General features: G+C 32.3%; 4 protein-coding genes across 5 annotated transcripts in view; 3 read left to right on the forward strand and 1 right to left on the reverse strand.

Moving 5' to 3' along the window:
• The first annotated feature begins 695 nt into the window (after positions 1-695).
• On the forward strand, positions 696-8,978 carry LOC101498494 (protein DWD HYPERSENSITIVE TO UV-B 1). Of its 2 annotated transcripts, XM_004496845.4 has the most exons (10): positions 696-929; positions 1,737-1,803; positions 2,100-2,353; positions 3,366-3,960; positions 4,518-5,156; positions 6,162-6,602; positions 6,843-7,037; positions 7,243-7,299; positions 7,577-7,639; positions 8,404-8,978. In XM_004496845.4, exons 1-10 carry the CDS (start codon positions 898-900, stop codon positions 8,476-8,478), a joined length of 2,418 nt encoding a protein of 805 aa, XP_004496902.1. In that variant the 5' UTR covers positions 696-897; the 3' UTR covers positions 8,479-8,978. The 2 variants fall into 2 exon arrangements, with proteins under 2 accessions (XP_004496902.1, XP_004496904.1); XM_004496847.4 differs by lacking the exons at positions 696-929; positions 1,737-1,803 and having other exon boundaries at positions 2,098-2,231.
• A 142-nt stretch (positions 8,979-9,120) lies between these two features.
• Positions 9,121-11,028, forward strand: LOC101499481 (peamaclein). Its single transcript, XM_004496849.4, has 2 exons — positions 9,121-10,169; positions 10,589-11,028. The coding sequence occupies exons 1-2, from the start codon at positions 10,085-10,087 to the stop codon at positions 10,771-10,773; spliced, it is 270 nt and encodes an 89-aa protein (XP_004496906.1). The 5' UTR covers positions 9,121-10,084; the 3' UTR covers positions 10,774-11,028.
• Positions 11,029-12,180: 1,152 nt separating this feature from the next.
• LOC101499782 (thioredoxin domain-containing protein 9 homolog) lies at positions 12,181-14,099 on the forward strand. The gene is made up of 3 exons (XM_004496850.4): positions 12,181-12,613; positions 13,370-13,528; positions 13,652-14,099. The coding sequence occupies exons 1-3, from the start codon at positions 12,314-12,316 to the stop codon at positions 13,832-13,834; spliced, it is 642 nt and encodes a 213-aa protein (XP_004496907.1). The 5' UTR covers positions 12,181-12,313; the 3' UTR covers positions 13,835-14,099.
• A 1,191-nt stretch (positions 14,100-15,290) lies between these two features.
• The window catches only part of LOC101500101 (pumilio homolog 12-like), a 10,171-nt gene continuing 7,141 nt past the window's right edge, over positions 15,291-18,320 (reverse strand). Inside the window, exons 2-5 of the mRNA XM_004496851.4 lie at positions 16,830-16,992; positions 16,137-16,300; positions 15,777-16,026; positions 15,291-15,616 (exon numbers count right to left, since the gene is read on the reverse strand). Coding sequence (XP_004496908.2) covers positions 15,485-15,616; positions 15,777-16,026; positions 16,137-16,300; positions 16,830-16,992 — 709 coding nt within the window. The 3' untranslated portion in view covers positions 15,291-15,484. The remainder of the gene's footprint in view (positions 15,617-15,776; positions 16,027-16,136; positions 16,301-16,829; positions 16,993-18,320) is intronic.

Below are 18,320 nucleotides of genomic sequence, written 5' to 3' on the forward strand. Positions count from 1 at the left end.
AAAAAAACTAGAAAAGAAAACTGTTTGAAGCTGAAAGTTAGATTGCGTTGTGATATTGGGAGAGACTCATTTATCTTATTCGAAGATATTTAGTTAATTTTATCATTATGTTAAATTGAATTTGGTTATTTTCTTATTTATAATAATATAAAAAAATTGATAGATAATAATAATAATAATAATAATTATTTTTCTTAATAATAATAATATTAATATTATTATATATAAGTACATATAAATTCACACGAACAAAATAATGTGATTTTATATGTAATATTAGACCAAATATTTTTAGAAATAGTTGGACTTTTTTTAGCAATTTTTACAATAATGAAGTTAAAATTCAACTAATGGATACAAAAAGATTAAGAGATAATTCTTAGAGAGTTTGATCGAGATGATAGAAATCATAATGTTTCTATATAAAATTATCTCATAAATTATTTATAAGTGAATCATTCTTCAAGTGTGATGGATAAATAAATTACAATTATTATGACAAGGAGTCATTATTTAATTGTGATGGATAGAGAAATCACAAAATTTTCAAATATATAAAATTATTTATATTTTTTAATATTTTTTATAAAACAAATATATAAATATTATTTTAAAAGAAAAAAGTTAAATAAATTATAAACATAAATTTGTCATTTTCTCTAAATATAAATCATGTCAAATATTCAATAGCATAAACTAATTATCAAGTTTGTTATCACGACATGATAACTATTTATTCTCTCCATATCTCTATCCTGTTTTTATCTATTGTGTCCATCAAAGGGTGTTGTTGATTTCCCTTCTAGTGTCGTGGATTTCCGTTTTCCGCTTTGGTTTGTATAATAGTTGATCATAGCGTTATTTTTCTGCAATCACTTTGTGCGAAGCTCGATCGCCATGGCCGTCGACATCCAAACTTTGGAAGACAGGTACATTTCATTATCTCGAAAATCAAATTGCACTATTATCCCTGTGTTTATTTTTATTCCCTTTTAATTTTAGTTTATTATTATTTTCGAATTGCTTTTAATTTCAGTTGTTCGCTCTTAATTTCCATTGAATTGAATGAAAATTGCTTGTTGAAATCAGTTACTTGATGTTCACAACCTAAGTCGTTAATTTCGATGCATAATTTTCAGAATTTCGATCTTCCTTGTGTTTAGTGCGTAGTTTCTTGCTGTTTTTTTTGATGATTTAATCGTTGTAGTTGCTTTCTAATCATGGCTTGAGTAGTGGCTGAATTCACTGTTGCTTCATTTGCATTATCTTATTGAATCAATAGGAAACAAGCTTGTTTGAGCATTAGGTGTTTGATTAAATTCATTGTGATCATAGTTGATAGTTTCTTACAGTTGTTAATAAAGAATAATTTGCCTTGTTATTTGTTGTTTGTCTATTATGTGGTCATTATCCGAAATTTTAATGACCGTCGACAATACTCTTTAGAAGTAATAGTTCACAACCTTCCTCATCTTTATGGATAAGACGTCGACTTGATCGATGTTGATTAAATACGAGAGACATATTTGTTTTCCTTTATGTTTATTGAACCGATATAATTTAACTCACTCTCTCAGTCATAGAAATGAAGACGACTTTTAACGTCCACTTCTAAAAGACGACATCAGTGGTTGTTGGAATTTGAAACATTTTTTCAAGTATGGTCCATGGTGGACCATGGTCCATATACTTGTCCCATTTTAATCATCTAATCTTTGTTTTGGTTTCGGTTTTAGGTATATTGATTCTTGCAGGAGACATGGTGTTTTGCCTAGCACTACTATTTTGTCAAGCCTTTTCAAGGTCTGATGTTTATTTCACTGCATAATTTACTGCTAAATTATTATGTCTAGGATATTCAAATAGAGTACAGTTTAGCTAGTGTCTTGATAAATGAGGACAAGAGATTCGTAATTACATAAGCTGCATCAGTCTTTGGTACTTAATCAATTTTTAATTGTATTTCAAACTGTACTCTTTTTTTTTTGTAATCCAGTTCTTCACCTATTGACTGTGCCTAGTAGGAGGCGGTGAATGTATTCTATTTTGTAACCTATCCTTTTCTTGGGTAAGAAGCTAATATGACCATCATTGTGCAGGCTGAGGTAAAAAAATCCCACCAAGAGCTGTGCATTCTGGAGATTTTAATTGACGATCTTAAAGATATTGATTTTTCTCCCCTCCTAGACATATGCATGAACCTTGATACTTCTGAAATAGAAGCTGTTGATGTACGTAATGAATCATCATGTGTATTAAATGGAGAATATGTATTATCATTGATGCGTGCTATTAATCAAAAGCTTCGAGTAGTCAAACTAAAGGATGTTTCATTTGGAAAAGACTTCGTACGGTATATTATGGTGCTTGTCATGGATTATCTTTGTAAAAATGAAGTATTTTTTTATTGTCTAATCACCTTTATAGTTTATTTCCACCTTTTGTTTAATTTGAGACAGTAGTATTTAATTTGAGACCTTTATAGTATTGAATTTCCAGCCCTTGGTTCAGAACAATCAACAAGCTGCATTTTACTGAACATAGGAGCTGGGTTTCTAAACCTGTGCAAAATGATTTTATATCAATGTGGATGTAGCATTATTGTCTTGATACTGGATTTTTTGTCACTATGGCTCTGTTTGATTTCCTTCAAAAGGGAGACTAGACTTGACAATTTATTTTTCCAAGTTTTGATTTTAAAAACGGTTATAGAAGAAAACAAATCTTGTAATGAGAAACCATGGGACAACTTCTTGCCTAAAAACATCTATTTAAAAGACAAATCCATTTTCACTTTCTAATTAACACCAATAACTCCATTTGGCTTGAGAAAACGCTTTATGTTTTAATTTCTTGTTTTCACTATGTTTCTTGTTTTCAAATATTTGTGTAGGAAATAGTGAAAACAAGTTGTTTTCAAATCAAACAGGCCATATGCTCTGTCATCTCTCTCTCTCTCTCTCTCTCTCTCTCTCTCTCTCTCTCTCTCTCTTATGTAAAGGTAATTACACACTATAATATGTTGCACTATTTTTCCTGTATTGTGTAATTACCGCCTAACATATAAGGTTAGGACTCAACTGTTTGTCTTATAATACTATTCTGTTTGCACTGTGCCTTGGTGTGTATCAAATCCATCATAAGGATTACCTTTGAAGTTTGCATAGGACAATTAACATAATTACACGAGCTGCTTCATTTTAATTGATGATACATAGTGAGTTGGTGTAGTTGTTCCATTAAATGTTTAAAACATGAGCTGTTCTTTTATTATTGGGAGAATACGCCTCAGCAGCTGCACTTTGGGTGCATTGTGTTTTTTCTTCAACTGTTACTTTATGACTAATGTTGGGTTTTATCACCAGGGATATCTCACAAAGAGGTTTGGCATGCCAAGTTTTGACACTGAGGTCATCACGTCTCCGAAAGTTGAGCTTGATAGGGGAGTTCATGCATATGCACACACTTAATCTTGATTTCAGTTCTTCCCTTACTAGTTTCCAAGAAGACTGTTTTAATTGCATGCCCAATCTAATGTGTCTCTCAATGTGTGAAACACGGATTACAAATCTTTGGACAACTGTTGCGGCTCTCTCTAAGCTCCCTTCTTTAGTTGAACTAAGGTTTCAATTTTGGCAGTATTGCAATGATGCTGGAACATCTTTTACCTCATCAAGTGGGAAGTCAGATGCTACTGCTGATTTTAGTCTGCTTGATAGAGTTCCTTTTATTGGTGAATCTTGCATTGATACAAGGGAACTGACAAATTCCAACTTTAGCTTCGAGGATCCAATTAGAAATTTTTATTCCTTTGATGAAGAAATTATGAGTGATGATGTTCAAAGCATGGTTGAGGACTTGTCAAATGATAGTGAAATTGACTTGCCTAATCATCATGATAGAAACTGGTTGTCAGATGTTTTTCCTAGGTGGAATTTACAAATGCCTCTTCAGAGTGAGGTAGCCAATCTACTTTTTATTTTGAAAATATATTTCCTTCGTAGTGTTCTCTATATCAAAACAATAACGGCAACTCTTCCTCGCTCTCTTGTTGAGGTTTTGATAATTTTTTTTCTTCTAATTTATTGTAAGTTATAAATAATTGGATTTTAAAATAATATTGAACATTATAAGTGTAAACTTGTAAGGTCATGGTGTCAGCATGCATCTAATGTTCTTGCGATTATCTTATAAACTACTATTGAGTTATATTGCAATTTGCAATGATTATGGTTCATAGCTAGTATACTCAGGAAGTCAAATTAATTACTTTATAGTTTTCTAATTTGCTTATTTCTACTTTGTTTTTATGGTCATATTGTATTTTGGAAGTTTAGTTATTGACTCTATGTATTAAGATTTTAATATGCATGCTGTGAGAAAAAAAAAAGTGAAATGCTTGCTATTGAATTGCATAAAAGTGATTTAGGTTATTGCATTATTTTCTTAGGTCCATATCATCCAAGCTGTAATTCAAAATCCATTTTTATCTTTAACTTCGACTGTTTACGTTACAGAATGAAGAAGAAGAGTCATCACGAGGTTCCTTTACAGGGAATACTGTTGATGTTTCTATGAAATATATGTCTTGTCATGCATCACCAATATGTCAGGAGAAACACTACAGAGAATTCATGATAGCTTCATTACCGAATCTGAAAAGTCTAGATAATCTGCCTATCAGAAAGATTGACAAGGAAAGGGCTACTGGAATATTTTCTCAATACTTTGAATATCTTCCATACAGATGGAAGAGCAAAGAGAGTGTTTTAAGTATCATACACAAGCGAGAAATAAAATCAGGTCGCATTAAGGTGCAATCTTCTAAGCGTAGCCCGTCGTATCCTTCTGGAACGTCTCAGTATTTTTATACTAGGTCTCTTTCAGCTGCTAAATTGGGGTCTTCAACTTGGCCTTTCTTACATCCACTTTCTATACCAGGATTTGAATTGGAGAAGGGCTTTCGTGATAAGGGCTTTCATCCAAGGCAGTTTGAGTATCACCCATCTGACTCCAGCTTGATGGTCTTTGGAACTTTAGATGGTGAAGTAGTTGTCATAAATCATGAAAGTGAACACATTGTTAGTTATATCCCATCACTTGGAGCAATGAATAGCGTCTTGGGTCTTTGTTGGCTCAAGAAATATCCTTCTAAGGTATGTTGCACGAGAAGTCATTGATAGAGATTGTATCTATGGTTGATATTAATTTATATGAGAATACTAACAAGTACCGGCTACATATACTTCGACAAACCTATAATTTTACATTAGCAAACCTAATTTGTTTTGTCATATACATGTTAGATAGTCTTGTAGAGTCTGAAGTCGTTTGAATGATAGAGATATGGCATTTGATGATTTCCTGCCTGAATGCTAGATTGCCAGTATAGCCTTTGCAGAGTATAATTATATACTACCTTCATCCCCAAAATATAGAACCATGTTGACTAAATTATAAGAAAGTCGGTAGTAGTATTAAATTTGCTAACAATGATCTTGTTCTTATAAGTTTATGACAGGTCCTCAATTTATAAATGCGACAATAAGAATTAATGAAAGATTAATCAACATATGATAGTGTATTTTATTGATGATAAAGGAAAATTGAGCAAAGGAAACAAGCCTTCCTTTTACTCCTGAGAGCTATGCTCACTCCAATAAGAGAGAATCTTCTCTCCACTAACAATTAATAGAATTTGTTATCCCCTCTTTGTCAACCTCTCTCCCCTATATACGTGATGGGGCTAGCTCACCTTTCTTGGATTTTCTAACATACATTCTCTTTAGGTGCACTATGTGTCCCACTAGACACGTCATCAATTCCTTCTTTGTCCCCATCAGTTTATCATTCAGGATAGAGAATTAGTTTATCTTCTCGTCATTGTATTTATTTCTTGTTACAGAAAAAATGTAAAATAATTAGAGGTATGTTGGTAAAGAAATAATTATTGTGATTGAGAATTTGAAGCATGTCCTATAAAAAGAGACAGAAATTTCTCGAGGGTCCTCTATTTAGAGACAAAGGTTATTTAACTAAAGAAGGAATTAATTCAGTGAAGTATTTTCCATTCCGTTTACTTAGATTTAGAGAATTTGTTCCTCTAGTGATTCTTTTTAATTGCATTTGATGTCTTTTTTTTTTTGGGTGCTGCATATCAGCTTATAGCAGGTTCAGATAATGGTTCCCTGAAATTGTTTGACATCAACCGTATACCAAGAAAAATGACTGGCTTATATGGGAACTCTGGTTGTGTTACTTTTGATGAATTTGACCAGTTGACATCTGTTCATGTTAACTCTATGGATGAACTATTTATTGCAAGTGGTTACTCAAGAAATGTTGCTTTGTATGACATTAACAGTGGAAAGCGCTTACAAGTGTTCACAGATATGCATCGTGGGCATATTAATGTCGTCAAATTTGCAAATCATTCCCCATCAATTTTTGCTACTTCATCATTTGATCATGATGTCAAGATGTGGGACTTGAGACAGAAACCAATACACCCTTGCTTCACTGCATCAAGCTCTAGAGGAAATGTGATGGTTTGCTTTTCTCCAGATGACCAATATATTTTAGCATCAGCAGTTGATAATGAGGTATTTTACTTAATACTGTGGTTAGTTACTGGTCACTGCATTTAAAGGGCATTTGCTGAAATAGGCTGTGGACATCAGGCAAAATCTGATTCAGCTTCATAGCCGTGTCCATCAATTTTTTTATATTTTTATATATGGACTATATTTTCAATTAACTGCCTACATGTTTTTTGGCAGTTTTTATGTTTTTATCTTGAAAAAACATTGCTGGTGTCCCAACTAACTTGTCAAAATTGACAGGTCAGACAATTCCTGGCTGTTGATGGTAGGCTTCACTTAGTTTTTGATATAGCTCCAACTGAAAGTTCTCAAAATTACACTCGTTCTTACTACATGAATGGGAGGGACTACATTATAAGTGGAAGTTGTGATGAGCACGTTGTCCGTATTTGCTGTGCTCAAACAGGGAGGCGCCTGAGAGATATTTCCTTGGAGGTATGACAAGATTGCAACCTATTTGAAGCTTGTTTGCATTTTCCCACCTTACCTGTATGTTTATATTCCTCATTTTTGTTCAATCAAACAAACGTCTCAAAAGCTAGCATAGGAAGGAACATGAATGACTGATGCTTGACTATTGTGCTTTTATTCATTGCTCCATAGTATTGACTATTGAGATTGTTTGTTTACTTCTATGCAGGGTAAAAGCTTAGGAAGCTCCATGTTTGTTCAATCTTTGAGAGGCGATCCTTTCAGGGTATGTTCTGTTTTGCTTATCCCAGCCTTCTCTTGGTAAAAAGAAAAGGCAATCCTGGTTAGAAGGCCTATGGGGAAGGTGGACAATTTGGGGATTTTAATGGTTAAATCATAAATGTCATTCACCATATTTTTATATTTTTATCTTTGGGAGTAAACACATTTGTTCAGCATAAACAACTTCAGTTTGTTTTCATTATTTTATTATTAGAATTTTGTCCCACGACATTTCTTTAACTTGAGTTCTCGTTGTTTCTTTCAAATGATGTTGTATTCAGGATTTCAGTATGAGTGTGTTAGCAGCCTACATGCGGTCTGGCTCCAGGTCTGAAATTGTCAAGGTTTGTACCTTATGTTCTTATATATGCACTATTCTATAACATGAGAAGCTTAATGATGTGTTCATTGCTCTCTCAGTTTTCTTTTACTTCTCTGGATTGAGAGTAGAAAATGAAGAAAAAAATTAAAATGGGGACGTGGGACCCATTATTTTCCAGTCCGTCTAAACTAGGAAGAAAATGGAGAAAACACTACTCACATTCATAGAGGAACAAAAGTCCACATCATGAATTTATCCTCCAAGTTTCATTTTCCAGAACCAAATAATTTATAATCTTACTGCTTTTTTTTCTTATTAATACGTCAATAAAAATTGTTATATGATTGAAAGGATTCTCTAAAAAATTCATTCTATTTGCTATCTTTAAAAGTTTCCACTATCTTTACAATCACAATGCATGAAAAGAAATGAATTATAATACAACAACTAAAATTATGTTTACTTTGTGAAAATATTTTCTATTTTCATTTCCTAGTATTTCATCTACTCTCAATGACAATGATTTATTTCAAAAGTCTCTCATCAAGGTAAAATGAACATACATTTTAGAAAAAGAAAACACAAAATGTTTTCACAAAGTTAATGGGGTCTAAGATTTTCCCATTCATTCCCTTTCAAAGTTATAGAATAAAATGCTATTGTTATCCTGATTTACTTTCCAATGTATGCCTTTAATATTGGAACATTCAAAATGAATGAGATGAAAGATCCGATTCTTTGCTTAGCAGGAGATGAGATTTTTTAAATTTTGGTTAACGTTTGCAGGTCAACTTACTAGCATCTAGTGGCCATGTTAAGGATGACCATCCCCTATGCTCGTCCTACATTATGGGAGCTTGATGTACGATTTTGTATGTATTATATGTAAAGGTGATTTAGAATTGGTTTTTACGAGAATAATAATTATAGTTTTAGTTAATTAGTGTGTTGAGCTGACCTTTGCCTACGTGTAATGTAAATCCAACGAGTGTAAATAAAAAATATGTAATAACGACTCAAAAGTTACAGTGATCCAACATCAGTTTGTAAAATTTACTGTGTGGCAGTATGAAGAAACTGAGCATTTGTTCGTGTGGCTGTTAAATTTCCTTTTTAAGCCAAGGTCCCTATGATACTGGTTTGATAAAACATTAAGCTTTAGCATGATAAAGCGGAGCTAAGTGGACCGTCCTTATCTTTTTTTCCTCTGTAAACTGAAGTTAAATGTATCAATTGCAGCTAGATAAATAAATTTTCTCAAACTAGTGCAGCCCTTTTTATCATTTAAGGATGCATTTGGAATTGGTTCTTTTGTAGCATGAATAATTTATTTTATTAATAATATCAATTATTGTTTTTTATTTGACAGTTCAGATTTTTTTTGTTTTATTTTGTACACTGAAGAGAGTTTACTTGAAAAAATAGCTTTCAATAATGGGTATAATGTTTGGAGTATGGTGCTTCACGTCTTAAAAACCATGGATTTTGTATGCAAACAAATCAGCTGCTGTTGTTTGTGTTTAGTGTTTACTATAGTGAATTCGAATACCTCCTGCATTTGTGCTCATCAAATTGAAATATCAAGTTATTGATTTTTTCATTAATCTAGTAGGACCTTATTCCTGATTTCATCAGCGAGATGTCTTTGATGAAAGGTTAGGTCCCCCTAATTTTAGATTTCTTTTATTTTGTTATGCTGACGGGCTTTGGCCTAATTCCCCCATTTTTATTTCGTATTATTTATTCTTTTAATCATTTTTAGCCTGCTGGATGCTGATGATTGATAGATAATTGGGGTAACAATATAGTTCAGATTCTTTTTCCTACATTGATATCTTAACATGCCAGTCATTTATGTAAAAAAGCCAAGCACAAATTGAATAATGAGATGGATGCAAATATTTTTAGAGGTTAGACAACGACAGTTCTTACTACTGATAACTTGAATAGTTAACAGGTTAACTCTGCAGCTTTGCAAAAGTTGATAACTACAATTACTCCCTCAACGTTTTTTACAGCTCATGTGTTTTCTATATCTCGTATTTTTTCATTGCATTATGCTTATGCATCTAATTTTTCACTTTTTTTTTTCATAGTCGCACCATATTTTGTAAGTAAAATAAAACAGAGCAAAGCAACAAATAGAATGGGACAAACGGAAAAGAAGGCGCTAGAAGGATTCGTGGGTGGAGAGCCAAATCAGAAACCATTGCATGCTGTCTCTTCCTGCCTCTTACAACCCACCGACTCCACTGATTTGACATTAAACTCAGTTGATCCTTCTGCTTTTTCATATTATTTTACTGTCACCTATTCTATTTAAGATTATTCCCAAGTTGGCACCATCTTTCAAGCTTCATCAATATAAATACACACTGCTGCTATACTTGCTAATGCACCCGCACAGCAACTTGCAGAGTTCCTTTCCTTTCTATATTATTTCTCACCCGATATTAACAAAGCGAAAATGAAGCCTCTCTTCACAGTGCTGCTATTTTGTTCCCTTCTATGCTCCTCTATCTTGGAGCCAGCCATTGCATATGAAGATTCATGTAAGATCATCTTCATCTCTTATGAATTTTGACGATCCATTTTAATTTAGACTTATTTGAATTGATTTATTTGCCCTTATTTATCGGTTAAGTACCGGTTAAACTCTTTGATTGAACTTATTAAAATAATTTATCACATGTCTATAAGCGGTTTTTAGTTTATTTTCATAAATCTATGAAAACCACTTATACCTATATGAAAAAAAATTATTTGACTATATTTTATCTTTTGTTATAGAAATGATTTGTCCATAAGTGATTATAAGATAGGGGATTATACTATAAGCACTTTATTAAGGTTTTTATTTGATAAAGGTCTTTGCCTATTTGTTCCTTTTTTTGGGTGGTGGGAAGGTTCTATTTTGAGCTTAGCTTTTTTGGTGGGTGTACTGATGTTGCATTTTCACTTTTAATGGCAGCCTATTGCAGCAATAAGTGTTCGGACAGATGCTCAAAAGCAGGGGTTCAAGATAGGTGTGTGAAGTACTGCGAAATATGCTGCGCACAGTGCAAATGTGTTCCTTCTGGAACTTATGGGAACAAGCATGAATGCCCTTGCTACAGGGACAAGCTTAACAATAAGGGCAAGCCCAAATGCCCCTGATAACAAAGTTCAAGACATGTAGAGAAAGAGCGTGTTGGGAAAGATGGCGTTTTTTTAGGAATTTATTGAGTAGGCGAGTGGTATCTGTGTGAGCTATTATTCAGTATGTTGGATTCCTGTTGTTATTTCAGTTTTCCAATGTCTATAGGGTGCTAGATCTGGAGAGGATTAATAAATTCGACATCAATGAAGGTTTTTGAATTTTGATCTGCTATTCTCCAACTTTTGAAATAATAAAAAAAATATATTAATGAATGCCTAGGATTCTCCCATGCAGTAATCCGTGGTTAGTTCTATATTCAAAAGCATCTTTGTAATCTTTATATGTCACCTCCCACTTGCAAACATGTGACATGTCAGTATAGCTATATATCATTACATTTTCGTAGTGTCATTTTTTGCCGACGAGGTTGCTTTAGTCTACCTTGTTGAATCATCTATTTTAACTAAAGACTTAATGTGAGAATGTATTCATTTTGTCATACTCTATTGTAAAAGTTTTTATCTTTTAATACAATTTATTGAATAAAATCTTTAAAAAAAAGAACGTTATTTTTATAGACATCCCTTTTTTATAAACACTAATATTAATGAAATAATACATGTGTACTATTGTATGATTATGGTCCCAATTGTTGATATATGTAGATATCATACATGTATATTATAATATAAAAAAAAAATGTAGATTACATATATGTTTTATTTTTCTAAATAACAGCTTTAACAAATAATGATTTAAATGCTTATGGATAAACGAGATGTAATATAAATAATCAGTTCGAAAAACAAAAACTAATTTAAAAATTAGTCAAAGACTGCACTAAATTTCACTTTTCTAAATTACAAAAACATTAAGGATTTTTATATTTGATTTTTTATTTTAATAAAAATTAGTTAAAATAATAATAACTTGTTAATATAGACTCACTATCTGAGAAAATTATGTATATATTTGTATCGAAATATAGCTACATGAATTTTTTAAAACAAAATATCATGTAAAGGACAATTGTCTAAACTGGCAACAACTTAAAAATTAATTATCTGTTTAATATGTTTTTAAATTTATATTAATTTTATTAATGAGATAATTTTTTTTAAAGTGAATAACTGTTTAAATTTTTTAGAAATAATATAAATGATAAAATAATAATTTTTATTATTTTAATAAATAAATCTATATTAATTACTGTTTCATCTATTTTTATGATATTTATTTTTAATTTTTTTACTAAGATAAAATAAATATAAATTTTAGAAAATAAAAACACAAAATATTTTTACAAAATTAATTTAATTTAATAGTGTAAATAAAATGTAACGTAAAGACAAATTAGAAAAACACTTATTAGTGACAAACAATTGGAAAAATAAGTAAAGTTTAAAAAATACTTCTGCCTAAATAAAAGTAAATTGAATGATACCTATCGAAACCGAAAGAACCTAGACGGCGTCGTATCAACGACTATTTTTGAAGGTGAAGTGCAGAGCGGGGAAGAGAGAGAGAGAGAGAGTGAGAGAGATCTAGGAACGGAAGATGGAGAAGGGGAAGATTGAAGAGGTCATCGAGAAACAAGTCCTCACGGTGGCGCAGGCCGTCGAGGACAAAATCGATGAAGAGATTGCCGCCCTCGAACGTCTCGACGATGATGATCTTGAAGCACTCAGGGAACGCAGGCTACAACAAATGAAAAAGATGTCGGAGAAGCGCAGCCGTTGGATCTCCCTCGGACACGGCGAATACACCGAGATTCCTTCCGAGAAAGACTTCTTCTCCGTCGTCAAAGCCAGCGAACGCGTCGTCTGTCATTTCTTCCGCGAAAATTGGCCCTGCAAGGTACACACAAATGGTTGATTCCTCACATCGTGTTTTCTTCGCGTTAATATTCTTTTATGTTGAATTTAAATGTTGAATAAACTTTACCTTATAAATTTGCTGTGAAATTAAATGCAAATTGCGATGCATTCAGTTTTCTTAACTTCACGAAAATGAATAAAATAATACTAATTTTTATCTATATTAGATAGTTTTTCTCATTGCCTTTGCACGAATGTGTTTTTCGAATTGTATCAATTATTTCACGAGTACTTTGCAATTGAAGTTTGAACTACACAATTTCTTACTAATATTGTATGCTTTCTGAAGAACTATCTGAATTCACTGTGACATTCAAACTACATGACTAAAAAGCTGTTTAATTTAGTTTTACCATTGTTTGTTTTTTATTTTTTGCAAAAGCTAAGAGAAAATTTCGTTAAACTTGACAAACCACAAACACAGGTTGTGCATATATGAGAAAGGTGCTAAATTTGTTAATAACTAATAATGCTCACCGTTTCAGTGTTTTCTTGACTTTGAAATTCTTTCTATATAGAATTTATATGAAGGAACCTTTTGAAAAATTGTCCTGGTTGTGCATATTGGATTGTTCATTCTATCAATGAAAAGATAATAAACAATGTGAAGCTATTTCGTTTAGAATTATCAGTTTATCAATGACTTGATTTGAATTTCAATTCAGCATGCTCACCATTTTGTTCTTTTCTTTCACTGAAATGAGGAGAAACATCTGTGCTCACAGTTCATTTGCAGGTTGTGGACAAGCATTTAAGTTTGATGGCGAAGCAGCATATTGAGACCCGGTTTGTAAAAATCAATGCTGAAAAATGTCCATTTTTAGCTGAGAAGCTCAAGATCGTTGTTCTTCCTACTCTTGCTCTTATAAAGAATGCCAAAGTGGATGATTATGTGGTATGTGAATAAAGGCACTTGATTAATTTGATATATATTGCCAGGAATGCTATATTGGGTAGGGTTTCCCTATTTATTTAAGTAATTTCACACACATTAATATGATAATGTTATGTGTATTAGGTGGGTTTTGATGAACTTGGTGGTACTGATGACTTTAGCACTGAGGTTTTGGAAGAAAGACTGGCTAAAGCTCAAGTCATATTTTTGGACGGTGAATCATCGTTACATCGTGCAAGGTCCAATGCACAAAACAAAAGAAGTGTTCGGCAGAGCACAAGGGCAGACTCCTCTGATTCAGAGTAACTTGTATTTCCTGATGAGCTTTATTCATGTTGTTCTCTTGGGAATACGAGAGCTAACATCATCGTCTAAATTGAGTTTCATTGGCCTGTTGCGTGCCTTCCTAAATTTAGTTTCATTGGCCACTTGTGTGTCTTTTAAGATTGATTTTACTGTAATTTATAGATCTAGTGCTTCTCTCGGAGGCCAGTACTGTTGTTTGGATCATCCTCTGATGATTGTACCAATGATACTAATCAGTATTAGTAATACTACCAGTTTTGAGATAGACACACAGCCTTTAATGTGTTTGTCGTATGCAATTTTGGTTCTTTTCACTATTGCATGAGGGAGAGAATCATCTAGTATTGCAGTGTTTAGAGCGTCTAAATACACTTTACGACTGTCTGTGAGTGAGTATATTGGATCTGGATTCTGTGCACTGCACCTAATCCATTTCTGAGTATATTATAGTCTCGGGCACCGTGAATGTATTCACGCGGGTAAATATTTTTCATTTGTGTGAAAAAGCAAAAATATGCATGCTAAATGGTTCTGAAAAGCTGCAATAAAAGTGAGGTTGGATTAATACTTAGTTCCCTATAGTTTTATCTCATAATTAAGTCTCTGTAGTTTATAATCTTTTAAAAAATTCCTTAAAATTCAACAATCCATTAAAACACTAACAATCCATTTCCCCTGTTCCCATATATTCCAAAAAGTATATGTGAATGGGGATGCGTATTCAATGAAAGCTTGCTTCAGGCATGTATAAAGGACCTTCGTGAAGCATGATCATCAAACTAAAGGTCTCATGAATTTATGAATTGTCATTATTACTATTGTTGTGGGCTTCACTTGTTTCTCAAGAATGCTGCTAGTTGGCATTGACATCACTAGTTGTACTTGTTTGTTGTGATCTTTTTGTTTGTTATGTTTATATGTTGTTGCTTCTGTAGAGTCCTAGTTTACATCACATACATCTAATGGGTATCTTGGACAATGCTATAGCTAACTAAGGTATTTGGTGCGAATATTATTAGTTGTTAGAATAAAGTATTTATGTTAGAACTAGAAAAACAGAATGAATTCATGGTAGCTAGGATCCATGAGTCTTGTCAAACTTGAGTCTCACAAAATAATGAAACTGAGATAAGAACTAAACTATTGTTACACAAAATGCTTGAGATTCAAACTAGAGCTTATTAAAGAGACCATATGTTGGTTAGATCAAGGAGTATCCCATATATAGAAGCTACACACAATAATGCATGCATTCAGATAACATTTGTTAAAATATTCTATCAGCTATAGCACGTAGTAGCAAAATTTTCCAAATTTACATAGCTAGAATACTTTGATGAGGCTGTAGCATAATATGTATTCCTGGAAGGTTAAAATTCATATCTATACCAAGCAAGAATAAGGAATTGTCTCGTTAAAAAAGTAAAATAGGTAATTTATGAAAAGAAACAAACAATTTTTACAGCATAAGAACATTCATTTTCCTAAACAATAAAAGAATAATTGTCTTGTTGGCTATAGTTAAAATAAATAAACCAACAAACATACAAAAACACATAAAATTTACTTAAGAGACAGACTACAATGTCGTCTACAAACTAATAATTCAAACACGTCACATTAAACAAACTTAAAAGTTGTTTTGATCCCTTAAAAATTAAGCCAATTTCCTTCCATCAATATCTTCATGGCCTCTGCCAACACCCTTTTACCAAAAATATGGTTTTGAAGTTTTTTGCGATAGGATTTAATGAGAAAAGAAAGTTCAACACGCAGACCACCCTGCAATAAACAAAGCTTATAAAAGATTAAGCAAAAATGTGATTACAATTTTAACACAAACAAGATCTGAATCAAAACATTGTAATTGGAATTCTCCCAAAAATATTATTTTAAGTTGGAAAAACATAATTTGAAACATAGTGCAAGAGAGGTTTCAAACCTTGGTGCATTCTAGTGCTCTTTGAGCAACATAATTTCCAAATGGATCTCGAACAACAGTTAAGAAATCACGACTTGTCATTATCTCCTCAACTATAACAGCAACATCATTCTCTTCAGAGTATCTCAATAGATCTTCCACCACATTGCTAGCATGTTTATCCATAGAAAGTCTAACAAAATTGTCTTGAAGCACTTCTATCACCATTTTCTTTACTCCCATTTTAATTACATATTGCAACACATAATTTCTTTATAAAAACAAAAAAAATCTATCAATTATCACATACTAGTACCAGTTTTAAAATAATGGATAATTCAATAAATAAATAATAATAAGTTGAAGAGTGTAGAATCAAACCCATATGGATCTACTGCTAGAACCATAGCATTACAGACTATTCCTGTAATCAGCAGTTCTATGGGCATTCCCCCAACATGCTCAAGACATTTTTTAATAGCCGTACATCCAACTTTATCTGTTGCAACTTCAACACAATTTTGTGCTACTTTATCCAAGAGCATCTGAGAGAAAATTATCAATTAATGGATGAAAAAAATCAGCATTGCAATATTAAGATGGAGTTAGATGAAGGCTAATGTGAAACACAAGAGTATTTCATCAAATCCTGCTAATTAAATCTAAGATTTCAAAACATGACAAATTGGCCAAAGATATATAGAAAGACATAAGTAGATGATAAAAGATAATGACAAGTAAATGAGAAGGTAGCATCTAATTTGAGTTTGCAATCTCTATCCATAGAAAAACATTAATTGATGGTAAAAGATAATAACAATGAGAGTATCCTGCTAAATTGAGCTATACAATGTGTTCAATATTTTTAAGTGGGGACAACTCTCACTTTGATTTTGCTTTTGGTATTGAGTTTGGCTCAAACTTAATTAGTTCTAGGAGAACTATTCAAGCAATCATATTATAACAACCAATCAATCATATTTGCCTAATATCAAATACCAATATCACAACCAACATATAGTCAAAAGGAGTAAAACACAAGAATGAGAAAGAGAGAGAGGTGGCATTAATTACTTTTTTGTATATGGGCTGGAAAATCTTCAAACACTGCAGCACGACATAACTACCATTAAGATTTTTCATCAATGCAAGAGTGATACACTCAACGGTACACAAAATATGATATAACGTGGGAGGATGATTAATATTCTCCAACATGTTTTGCATGACTCGAGTTCTGCAATAAAATTATACAAATCATCAATAATATAAATTTTGAGAAAATAAAAATCAAATCAATAATATTCGAGTTTTTTTTTTTATAAAAAAAGTCTTACCACTTTAATCTAAATTTCATGTCAAATCAAGTTTATTATGTCTCTATGATCATAATAAATGCTATATTGACTACATTTTGAGAGTAATTGATCTTCACACTATCAAACATGATGACCAAAATGTTGGGTGGGCTCACTCCCCAAGTGGAACCCACCAATTTTACTAGTATTATTATTATTATTATTATTGAAATAAAAAGAAAAAAAAAATTTAATGGGTTTGGCCCACTTGAAGGTAATAAAAGGGATTTAGAAATGACACACAGAAAAACAACAGTTGCCAGATAAGAAAAATAAGGGTTTAATTTGTGCATTTAAATGGAGGAGAAAAATAAAGGTCCCAATATGATTAAACTCAATTCTTCTAATTATACACTTTGGAAGACTCTCATGGAAGACATGTTATACAATAAAGATTTGTACGATCCTATTGAGGGTGACATTGCTAAACCTGCAGATAAATTTGACGCTAACTGGAAGAAGATGAATAGAAAGACAGTGGCGTTGATCAGGCAGTGGTTGGATCTGAGTGTATATCCACATGTTGAAACTGAAATAGATGCTAATAAGATGTGAGAAAAATTAAAAGAGTTGTATGAACGAAAGAATGTGCAAAATAAAGCATTTTGATTCGAAAGCTGGTGAATATGAAATATAAAGATGGAGATTCAATGGCAGAGCATATGAGTATTTTTCATAATATAGTGAATTAGTTGACAACTGCAGAAATTAAATTAGATGATGAGTTGCAAGCGTTGTTATTGTTGAGTTCCTTGCCTGATAATTGGGAAGTCCTTGTTGTGACGTTGACCAATTCAGCTCCAAGTGGAAAGTTGAAAATGTCAACAGTTAAAGAGAGCATGTTGAATGAAGAAGCTCGAAGAAAGGAACGTGGGTTGATTGGTTCTTCCTCAAAGTCAGAAGCACTAGTTACAGAGTCACGGGGGAGAAGTCAATCTAGAAACTTCCATAGACGCGACAACTCTGAAAGTCGTAGCAAGTCAAGAAGCAAGTCGAGGACTAGAAAAGAAGTGATATGCTATCATTGTGGCAAAGCGGGTCACATAAAAAGAAATTGCAGGTTCCTTAAGAGAGATCAATCAAGGGAAAAAGATGAAGACAAATAGAAGAAAAATGATAAAGATACAACAGCAGTTGCATCTGTTAATAATGTCTACATTGTTTGTGATGATAATTCCATAAACCTTGCATGTCAAGATTCAACTTG

This window comes from Cicer arietinum, chromosome 4 (assembly GCF_000331145.2).
Source record: "Cicer arietinum cultivar CDC Frontier isolate Library 1 chromosome 4, Cicar.CDCFrontier_v2.0, whole genome shotgun sequence".
Lineage (NCBI taxonomy): Eukaryota > Viridiplantae > Streptophyta > Magnoliopsida > Fabales > Fabaceae > Cicer > Cicer arietinum.

What these genes read in the sequence shown, in the direction of transcription:
- LOC101498494 (XM_004496845.4), top strand. Translation starts at nt 898, where the DNA reads ATGGCCGTCGACATCCAAACTTTGGAAGACAG. An exon ending in ATCCAAACTTTGGAAGACAG is followed by an intron (nt 930 to 1,736) that starts GTACATTTCATT and finishes TTTCGGTTTTAG; the next exon opens with GTATATTGATTCTTGCAGGA. An exon ending in CCAGGTCTGAAATTGTCAAG is followed by an intron (nt 7,640 to 8,403) that starts GTTTGTACCTTA and finishes TAACGTTTGCAG; the next exon opens with GTCAACTTACTAGCATCTAG.
- LOC101499481 (XM_004496849.4), top strand. Translation starts at nt 10,085, where the DNA reads ATGAAGCCTCTCTTCACAGTGCTGCTATTTTGTTCCCTTCTATGCTCC. An exon ending in CATTGCATATGAAGATTCAT is followed by an intron (nt 10,170 to 10,588) that starts GTAAGATCATCT and finishes TTTTAATGGCAG; the next exon opens with CCTATTGCAGCAATAAGTGT.
- LOC101499782 (XM_004496850.4), top strand. Translation starts at nt 12,314, where the DNA reads ATGGAGAAGGGGAAGATTGAAGAGGTCATCGAGAAACAAGTCCTCACG. An exon ending in GCGAAAATTGGCCCTGCAAG is followed by an intron (nt 12,614 to 13,369) that starts GTACACACAAAT and finishes GTTCATTTGCAG; the next exon opens with GTTGTGGACAAGCATTTAAG. An exon ending in CCAAAGTGGATGATTATGTG is followed by an intron (nt 13,529 to 13,651) that starts GTATGTGAATAA and finishes TATGTGTATTAG; the next exon opens with GTGGGTTTTGATGAACTTGG.